This window comes from Nematolebias whitei, chromosome 8 (assembly GCF_014905685.2).
Source record: "Nematolebias whitei isolate Nwh7 chromosome 8, NemWhi1, whole genome shotgun sequence".
Classification (NCBI taxonomy): domain Eukaryota; kingdom Metazoa; phylum Chordata; class Actinopteri; order Cyprinodontiformes; family Rivulidae; genus Nematolebias; species Nematolebias whitei.
The window spans coordinates 39,850,687-39,861,476 of NC_056505.1; the positions used below are offsets into that span (position 1 = coordinate 39,850,687).

At 43.3% G+C, this 10,790-nt stretch overlaps 1 protein-coding gene across 1 annotated transcript; it reads left to right on the forward strand.

Moving 5' to 3' along the window:
* The first annotated feature begins 218 nt into the window (after window positions 1-218).
* Window positions 219-10,218, forward strand: golph3a (golgi phosphoprotein 3a). The gene is made up of 5 exons (XM_037680620.1): window positions 219-336; window positions 424-642; window positions 3,202-3,333; window positions 5,899-6,013; window positions 8,767-10,218. Exons 1-5 carry the CDS (start codon window positions 334-336, stop codon window positions 9,189-9,191), a joined length of 894 nt encoding a protein of 297 aa, XP_037536548.1. The 5' UTR covers window positions 219-333; the 3' UTR covers window positions 9,192-10,218.
* The last annotated feature ends 572 nt before the right edge of the window (window positions 10,219-10,790 follow it).

Consider the following 10,790-nt stretch of genomic DNA (forward strand, 5'->3'; position numbering starts at 1 on the left):
CTTGTATTTTAAGACATTTTAAATAGATTTTTTTTTTTCTAATGTAAATTTTATGGATTATCTGATTTTATTATTAGGTCTGATTTTATTTTATTTTTTCACTCCTTGATTTAATTCACTCATACTTCAGTTGTGTTTTATTGTAGACGCTGTGCAGCACTTGGTGTTTGAACGTAAAGTTGTTTTTAACGTTGAGGCACTCGGGGTGAACCAGGCGACGCCATGTTGGATAAGCGAGTTGCGGATGAACTCAAGGAAGTGGAGCAGCTCTCCAGATGGCGAGAGGCGCTCGGGCAGCTGACATCGATCTAAAACAACCTAACCGCTTCCCTTATGGTCGGTAAGTTGTCCAGTTAAACGTTAAGGACAGAGCGGTTTGGGGAAGGGTGCTTTTCGTCATTGCCGCGCCGACTGCTGCCACAGACGGAGATGACTTCCTTGACCCAGAGAAGTTCGGGCCTCGTGCAGAGGCGAACCGAAGCCTCGCGCAGCGCGGCGGAGAAGGACCGCACGCCGGGGCAGGAGGACCACGACGAGCCCCGGCGGGGAGACGAGCTGGAGGACGACGACACCGGAGACTCCAAAGAAACCCGGCTGACCTTAATGGAAGAAGTGTTGCTGTTAGGACTGAAGGACCGAGAGGTAAAGATTCAGCTCTAACAGCAGAAGGCTAATGTTTCCCTCTGCTTTAGCTTAGCTTGAGCTAAAAGCTAACAACAACGCAGGCCTCTTGCTTGTTTTATGTAAAGGCGAATATATGAACATACGAGCTGTTTAATGAATTGTACACAGTCTTTATTGATCTGTTCATATTAGAATCAACACTAAGTTCGATCAGTTCATGACAGCAGTTTGCGTTACAGCCATATAGAAAATGGCTGGTGGTGGACGGAGTCCCCTGCATGTTCTCTGCATCGCAGCTTGAAATTATTATGATGAAGCCTCATCCATCACGAACAGTATATTCATCATCACATAATACCTGTCAGGCTTTGTGTTTCTTAGTTTGTAGTGTTAGCAAAATATCTCACGGCCCACTGGACGGATTTTAATGAAACTAGGTGCTCATTGGATGTTTATCTACATATTATTATTATTAATACTATTATTGTTGTTGCTATTATTATTGTTGTTGTTATTGTTGTTACTGTTTTGAAGGAAACTGATTCAAGATGGCCACCATAAGTCATCCTAAGCAAATGCTTGAATGGCTATAACTCAGTTTTACAGATATTGTGCTGAACTTGGTGTGGTAGTAGCTGAGAGTCATTCACAACACATAAACCAAGTGCTTCTGATTGTGAGGGATATTTACTTAAAACTTTAGCATAAACCCTGCTCATCTGTTAGCAGAATATGTTGATCTTAATAAATATTTCAGAAAGTAATGTTTGAATGCACTTCTACAAGTAGGGTGCACCGATTTCAGTTTTCTGGACCAGTTCTAAAACATCTGACCTGCCCATTCAGATTTGGGCCGATACTGATTGTGTTTAAGTGACACTGTCAGGTGTTATAAGGTCACGATGCACCTTCAATTTTCCAATATTGTTTTATTGGAGGAAAAAAAACATCCTTGGACAATATCCTAGAAACAATACAAACTTGTTTTAACTGGCCATGAAGTAGTGCTCTGAAATATAAATGTTTAGACAATTGTTGTTCAAACTAAAAAATGTTGTAAAATTGGTTTCTCATGTATCAGCCAATTTCTGATTTCCCAAAATTAAGGAAACCGGGGCCGATTTATCGGTGCACCCCATCTACAAGTGATTAACTTTGAGAGTAAATCCTGTTCAATATGGCTGCCACAGCTAATCATCATCGGCCACAATATAAATGGTTGTCTCAGGGCACTGTGCTAACATTCACATGCATAAAATTGATTAGTAAAGTTATTAGTTAGTCCTTCTATTCTCCGGTGAAACCAGACGTGTTTGCATGTCTTCCCCCCCCACCCGCTTCCCTGCTGCGCTCTTTTGTCCTGTGAACCCTTAAAAAGCCTCTTTTTTTTCTGCATACCTCTTAATTCAAAGGATCAGCTGGTCTCAACAAAATCGATCAACTTCTCCCGACAGGAATCAGGGTAAGGAGGACCCTCTTACCTCAACGGAAACAATTGGGTTCATGATGACAACTAGTTATTTTGCTGTTTGGGTTGGTGAAATCTTGGATTGTCTACAAATTCGTGTGGAGGTGTTGAAGCTCGACAGTGCTCAGACTGAATGTGGAGCTGCGACAGGGAGTTGGAGCAGCTGTTATCAGGACTGTGATCTCCCTGGCAGCACTCATGAATGCTGGGAATAATCTTGGAGAAGCTGTGAGCTCGACTTTAGGAGTAAAGGATCGCTTCGGCTGTTTTGGAGTTTCCATCAGAGAATATGTACAGCGAGACTTTAAAGGCAGAAACAACAATTCACGAGTTTTGCCTGACCCAAACTGTGGCCTTGACGCCGGACTTATCTCAACTCCTGGAATGTTTTGAAAACAACAAAGATGCTTTGACTGTTTCCTCACCCCTCCCTTCCCCAAGGCCGTGGACATGTGACAGAAACTCAACTGAGCTGAAGATGAATGTCACCTTATCTGGACAAGGGCTGAGGGGGGGCTCTGGACTCTGCTACGACTTTCCCTTAAAAATCCAATGTCTTCACCGCCTATATGTTCATGTATAACGTCTGTTTATGTTGCTTTGCTGTGGTAGGTTTTTTGATGCCTCAAATCGTGCCCTGTCTAGAACATGGAGTGAGAGATCTTTTTTTAATAATGTCTCTCATGTTTTCTTTCCTTTTCTCATCTAAGCAAAATATTATTCTGAATAAGAATAAGAGGGCCGCGCTAATTATTTATAGTCGCAGCTTCGTGCACTCCGCCCATCTTTCGGATGACTGTACGTACATATTCTCGTTGTATCTCGGTGCAATGCCAATAAAGTTTATTCTGATTTATCTAAGGAAGCCAGCAGATTATGTTGAGCTGGATGTTTTGCAGTATCACATAAGATAACATTAATGCCTGCATAACCTAAACAGTAATTCCAACTTTAATTTTTCAACATAAGATAATGTTAGTTTAAAACTCGAGCTTGAAATTAGTGGGTTATGTTTATTCATATGAACATGTATATATGCATGATGTATGTGCTGTGGGTTTCTTGTTTCTCTCATAACTGGGCTCTGATTTTGTGTGTTCACGATGCAGGGCTACACCTCTTTCTGGAATGACTGCATTTCGTCAGGGTTGCGAGGGTGCATGCTGATAGAATTAGCCCTGCGAGGACGCCTGCAGCTGGAAGCTTGTGGCATGAGGAGGAAAAGTCTTTTGGCCAGGAAGGTAGAACAAATTTTTGCTGTGTAAGTTCTTGAAAATAGCTCAGCTGAAGTTGTCGTTGTGGACTTTGCAGCCCAACTGGTGCCCACTTCTTTTAGATACGTGTTAACGTATTTTCCGCCGTACACGTCGCGTCAGTCCAAATATGTGTAATAAAGTGGAAAAATCCATAAATAAGTCACTTCACCGTGTAGGTTGCATCTATTATGCATCACCGCTGACAACCCGGAAATGAGTACGTTAACAAGAATTTAACAAGATTAACACTTAAAAACAATTATCTGTTTGCTCTAAATTATATTAAAGGTGTGTCTCGGTTCAACTTTCCCTTAATAAATGCACTTTGATGGTCAAATTAGTTGTATTTTCAAAAGTATTCGCTGCCTTGGTGCTCTGGGGGCATGCAGAGGGAGGAAATCAGGAAGCTGGAACGCTGCGCATTTCTTCGAAATTTAACAAGATAAGCACCTAAAAACAATTATTTGTTTGCTCGACATTATAGTAAAGGTGTGTCTCAGTTGAACTTTTACTTAATAAATGCACTTTAATGGTCAAATCAGCTGCATTTCAGTTTTTCAATGCATTTCTGCATTTCCTGGCATGATCCTGGAGCTCGACAAAGGTGTCAGACTGGCAAGCCGATTGTGTCGCTAAACTAGCGGCTCGCTATGCAGGTGCACTAGCTAAAAAGCTAAAGGCAGCCTCTTCCTTCACGCTGAACCCTCACGCTGAACGCACCCCCGCCTCTCGAAAACTGTCAGTACAAACAGCGCACGGCTGTGTCCCCCAAAACTGTTGGTTTAAACAGCGCGCTGCGCAGCTTAGGACGAGTCTCCATTCCAGCCAGCCAACCCCCCACCTGACAAAAGTCACGGACGAGATGAGCGCCCCGCCATGGCAAGTTATCTAGGGGTAACACTGAACAATAATAAAATAAAAATCTTAATAAATACAATAACAGTCAGAACCAGAACAATATGCAGCAACAGACTGTTTACAATCTAATCAAGTTTTAAGTTTTTGGCCAAAAAGACCAATTTGTTCACATTTTCTGCCAAAAGCTCAGATCTAGTTGCAGTGAATGTCTCCAGCGGTGGAGAAAACCTCTCACTTACAACAGGAATGAAGAGGTAGAGCTTTACTAATTTTGCAGTGTGGCTGTATTTGGCTTCATCATTACTCACAACCGCTTGGACCAGGTCCCACAGGTGGAACAGGTCCCACAGGTGGAACAGGTCCCACAGTTGGACCAGGTCCCACAGGTGGAACAGGTCCCACAGGTGGAACAGGTCCCACAGGTGGAACAGGTCCCACAGGTGGACCAGGTCCCACAGGTGGACCAGGTCCCACAGGTGGACCAGGTCCCACAGGTGGAACAGGTCCCTGGAAAAGTTCAGAGTTCAGTATCACAGACTTCTTAGCTGGAGGTGATCTGTGGTGGATTTCCCTGAACAGGAAGACTCGGCTGCTATCTCTGTCCTGGAAATAAAACACAAAGGGGAAAAAAAACGAGTTAATAAGATTATAAATTACAAAAAAAAAGTTAATTAGATAATAATAATAATAATAATAATAAAAGAACAATACCTCTTCTTGAACAGTTGTAATGAGGTGGTTGAATCTCTCGGTCATCAGGGCAGGGTTTTAATCTGATCCACGGCTCGTTGACAATATCAGTTTTAGCTGCTACAATTTTTTGGCTGAAGTGTTGATGTGATGGATGTGGTAGCGGGGCTCAAGAACTTTAAAGCCGGCGCATCAACAACATTCGGACGTAGATCCAGAGCTTTAAAAACTCCTACAGCTTGTGTTATTGCTCTGGACCGATCTGAACGACCTGATAAAGTTTGTTTAAATGCTGCTGTTATCGGTGTTTGCACCAAGCTGCTTTTCTTGCTTGTAGAAGAGGCGTTCACGTTCAAATGATGCCGTTTCAAGTGTGTTAACAAGTTAGACGTGTTGCTGCTGCAGATCCAATCTCCGTGAAACAACGTCGACACACAGCTTTGGATTTGCACTTGTCACAAGAAAGCCATAATGTTCCCAAACAGGAGACCGCAACGAGATGCTAAGCTGCTAATGCTGTGCATGCTTCAAGATAATAGCGCCGTGCTGAAACATGCTTAGGAATTTTAGTTCCGCGGCGCATAAACTCTCGTTAATAAAATTTAACGAGTGAAAAAATAACCGCAACGGTACGCACGTGGACCAAACCGAGCATGCCGTACCGAAATGGTTCGGTACACCCACGTGTACCGTTACACCCACGTGTACCGTTACACCCACGTGTACCGTTACACCCACGTGTACCGTTACACCCACGTGTACCGTTACACCCACGTGTACCGTTACACCCACGTGTACCGTTACACCCCTACTAAATAGTGAAGTAAATCGTGAACATCAATTTGGGAATTTGTTTTTGTGTAAATAGATTAGTAGGACTTCATAATGCCCACATTTTTGCCCAGTTTTAAAATAAGATTTAAAATGTATCTGCTGCAGCAACTTCAGTTAAAAAAAAGTATTTTAGTAAACGGGGATCTTAACTTTGATTGAACTTCACAGGTGATCTGTAAGTCAGATGCTCCAACGGGTGATGTGCTTTTAGACGAGGCCTTAAAACACATCAAAGACACCCAACCACCTGAGACGGTGCAGAGCTGGATCGAACTGCTGAGCGGTGAGTCCTGATAGTTTTCACCCACTGCCACAGGTGAAAGGTCCATGATGTGTTTTTTTTTTCTAGCATTAGCAAATTATGTCATAAAATTACATTTATTGTGCACAGTATGATCAGGCACTGCCCTCCAATCCAGTTCATACACACAGCCGTGCGGAAGTAGCTGAGCGTCATCCTTAACACGTACTCCCAAGTGCTACATATTGCACTGTTTCCCCTACCATTATACAAGGAGGCCGCCCCACCCTGTCAACAGAACCGAGCGCCCTGCCTACCCCGAACTGTCCTTCTAAACCCCATACCCCCACCCCCCGATCCTGGCACTGACGTAGATACAGACGTTCAAGCTTTTAGGTAGCATTCCATCTCCCTCACGCTGAGCTGTTTTCCTTCACACAGATGTTTCTTGAGCGCCCTGCCAAGGCAAGTGCCCCAGGGGAAACACTCTATTGTTAAATATTTTTCTCTAAAGTGTTTTTTTATTAATTGTATGCATCAACCCTGTCTCTTAGCAAAATATATTCCTAATCACTGGGTGTATTTTAAATAAACCCTTACAGTAATCACTGGCTGTACAGTAACAACAAATTATTTTTCGGAGTCTCCCTAATTCAAGATGGCTGCCACAACTAATCAGCAGCTGATTAACAAACCAGACATTAGCAGGTCTTCTGAAGTTTCTGTAAACATTACATCATTCATATGTCCACGAAGATTTTAACTTGTGTCAATCCACCACAGGTAAACTGCACCAGCAGCTGTCAGTTGTTTTAGACAGTTTCACCATGAACATCACCTGTTGGTTATGAGGAGAATATAACGTGACATAATGCTGCTTTAAATGGTGCTGTGATTCAGCACATGATAAATTACAGTGACCACATGGGTCCACTGAGCTCTAAACAATCATCCATCCATCATCTTCCGCCTGTTCCGAAGTCGGGTATCAGGGGTAGCAGCTTGAGCAGGGAGGTCCAGACATCTCTTTCCACAGCCACCTCTTCTGGGAGGATTCCAAGGTGTTTGCAGGTCAACTGAGAGATATAGTTTCTCCAGTGTATCCTGGGTCTTCCCTGGGGTCTCCTCCCGGTCAGACATGCCTGAAGCACCTCCCTAGGGAGGTGCCCAAGGAGCATCCTTACCAGATGCTCAAACCACCTCAACTGGCTCCTCTCATTGTAGGAGCAGCGGTTCTGCTCTGAGTCTCTCCTGATAACTGAACTTCTCTCCCGATCTCTAAAGCCCCAGTATACTCCCGCGTATGTTTGTTCATGCGTACGTACACATGTACTGTACGCAGAGCGTTCAGACTTCATACTCCAGCGTACACCCTGAGCAGCTGCAGAGCAGCTTCACAGACAGGGGGCGTTTACCTTGGGACAAATTGAGTTTGCCGATTGGTCATTTGCTGACACGCCTACTGGATTGATCGACAGGTCGGAAAGAAAAAAACGAGCACCGACAGCCGCCGCCGCAGCGGTGTTCTGTGTTTATATGTTGTTAATAAAACAATCTAAAAAAAAAACCCAGGAAGCCCTGGCTCTGCAGTCCACACATCAGACCAGCCCACCAGGAAATCTCCAGACCCTCCCGCAGCCACGCTGGGCCTGAGTTTAATTCGCTCGTGACAAATTCTTTAATTTCTCACCATTTCAGTCATGGCATCAATGGAGGAGGAAGAGATCACTGTCTCTTTGCAAAAAAACTAAAGAAAATGCCAGATCAGGGATGAAGAAGGGGAATTTAATACATTGGTGTCGCATACAAAACAGTCTGTCGCCGGGCAGTTTATTGTGCGACACCGCGTACGCGGTCATAAAAATTGAGCTTTGCACGGACATGCCCTGGGGGGTACACGCGTACCTCCATGTACGTACGTGCGTATCTCCACGTATGAACGTACACGGGAGTATACTGGGGGCTTTAGGGAGAGTCCAGCTACCCTGTGGAGAAAACTCATTTCAACCACCTGTATCCATGATCTCATTCTTTCGGTCACTACCCAGAGTTCATGACCACAGGTGAGGGTAGGAATGTAGACTGACCGGTAAACAGAGAGCTTTGCCGTACAGCTCAGCTCCCTCTTCACCTTCACAAAGTCCGGCGTACTGCAGACAATCAAACAGTAAAACAATCAGAACCAACTAAAGAGAAAATCCTGTGCAGTGTTCTGGTGATCACCTCTAACAACATCCTGACGCACAATGGGCTTTTTTTTAACAAAAGGATTATGAAAAACGTAACCAAACAGAAAAGTCATGTCTTCAGAATGATTCCAGGTTGGTTAGTTGTTTTCAATCCACCAGAAGCTGAGTGGACTATCAATCAATCAGTCTGTTATGAGTTGAACAGCCACTTTAGGTTTTCATACGCCTGTCAAAGGTGGTGGTCTCTGGCCGTAATCTTTCTCTTGTCTGGCCTGTAGTTTCTTATTGGCTCAAGATAATTTAACACTTCATACACATAAGCATCATCACTAGATGGAGTGTCCCATACACTTCTCATCACCACTATTTCAAGGTCAAGATCACAGATCAAGGTCATGTTATATAAGGCCTTTGCTAACTGGGCTGTTTATAGATTGCTGTATTTTTGTCTGTTGATGGGTGTATAATGTGCCGTATCTGTACTTTGTTCTTCGTTACAGCGCATTTTATTGACAAACTGTTAATATGTATATCGTGTGTTCTGACTACATTAACTTGGTTTATTTTAGTTTTTACATTTTATTAATTTTAAACGTACATTTTCAGGAGAGACATGGAACCCTTTGAAGCTGCATTACCAGCTGAGGAACGTCCGTGAGAGGCTGGCCAAGAACTTGGTGGAGAAAGGCGTCCTCACTACGGAGAAACAGAACTTCTTGCTGTTTGATATGACCACACATCCTCTGACCAACAACACCATCAAGCAGCGTCTCATCAAGAAGGTGCAGGAGGCTGTTCTAGACAAATGGGTGAACGACCCTCATCGAATGGACAAGCGTATGCTCGCGCTCATCTTCCTGGCTCATTCGTCTGATGTTTTGGAAAATGCATTTGCACCGCTGCTAGATGACCAGTACGACCTGGCCATGAAGAGAGTACGACAGCTGCTGGAACTTGAGCCTGAGGGGGAAAGCATAAAGAGCAACACCAACGAGCTGTTATGGGCCGTCATAGCTGCTTTCACTAAATGAGACTACAGGCTGAGCATATAGATGGTGCTGTGGGTGGACTGTGGGGTGGGAACAGACCATTAACCCCAACATGACAACTGTACCCACACTTGACCTAGCAGAGTGGGCTACTCTCCATGTTTCTGCCTTTATCAGTTGTTTCCTTTTAAATAAATGTTCTCATCTGTCGTCATTAGCCCACCTTCCCCCCTGTAACTGCCTGTCTGTCTGTTCAAACCAAATGTATGGACCAGAGGATAGATTTGAATGAAACTCACTAAGATGTGGTTGGATGGACGTTTACAACTGCTAACATTTGGAGTCGACCTGATCCAAGACGACCACCACAGCTAATTGATTTAAGCTAACACAAAAATGGCTAAAACTCAGTAACAGATCTAGAGCTAACGTATAATGTGGGAGTAGCTGAGAGTCATCCCTGCCACCTACTCCCAAGTGCTAACATCACATGAGCTGTCTGAAACGTTTATGCAGGGTGTGGGGTAATCTGCATTCCTTCATGGATGTTACTTTTCATTTATGTTTATTTCACCTGAAATTTAACTGTCGAGTTTTGAATGAAGCATTTGGCGACAAAATAGATCCGGCACAAATCACGATGTTGGCTTTTTAATAATTTTTTTTTTTTTTTTTTACTTTAGTTTTTACAGGTGAGGTTTGTATTTGACGTTCAAGAATACAATGGCTAACTTTGATGTGCACTTTAAAGCACAGCTGTAGTGGTCGTGTAAGACGATGACAAGTTCAAGGGATTGTCTGGACATTTTTGTAGCGGTGATCTATCAAATCAGATGTTTCTTTCCATCCGTGACGTCGGTCAGAGTATGGAGAGAGGCAGAAGGCTAAAGGTTAGCTAAACAATGACGGACCTTTTCTTTCAGCAACTCTTGAATCAAGAATCAACTCGTTCTTAAGACCAACAGATGTGTGTTAAAGAACGCTGCACTGGCTTATAATACACTTTTACATGTTTACATGAAGGCCTGTCGCAATAAACAAATCAATCACATGATTAATGAAAATTATCGACCTCATCATTTATCGGCTTTATCATTTCTTCGTCTCTCTTTCTACTGAAGACACTGGATGACAAAAGGCTCAACTCTGGTGCTCTTCACTGACCCTTTTTAAAATCCGTTTAACCATCCAAAATCACGGTTTTGGGTTGTTAAAAGAAGCTAAGCTGTTGGGGAAAACTCGGGAGGGAAAAACTCGTCTTGTTGAAGCTCCAAAATTCACGGTTGAAACCCGTGCCTTCGTGTGAAACGTTTTTCTTTGCAAAAAGAAGCTGAGAACTTGTTTACTGATTTTTTTATTAAAAGCTTTGTGTGAAAAATGCTACGCTAAAGAGCTCAAACCACACCAAGTGTCTGCCATTTTGAGAACCGAAGAGAGACGGCCCATGTCACGTCAAGGAGACTTCCTCCATTTTTCTTAGAGACACGCTGCTCACTCCCTCACTATTGATCTTCGGTTCAAACAGTCATACTGCCATCTGGTGGTCGAAAAAAGGTACTACACGCAAAACAAACCATCTTAAATTTGACAATTACTAATTATTGTCAAATTTAAGATGATAAGCTTCGATTGATGACTATT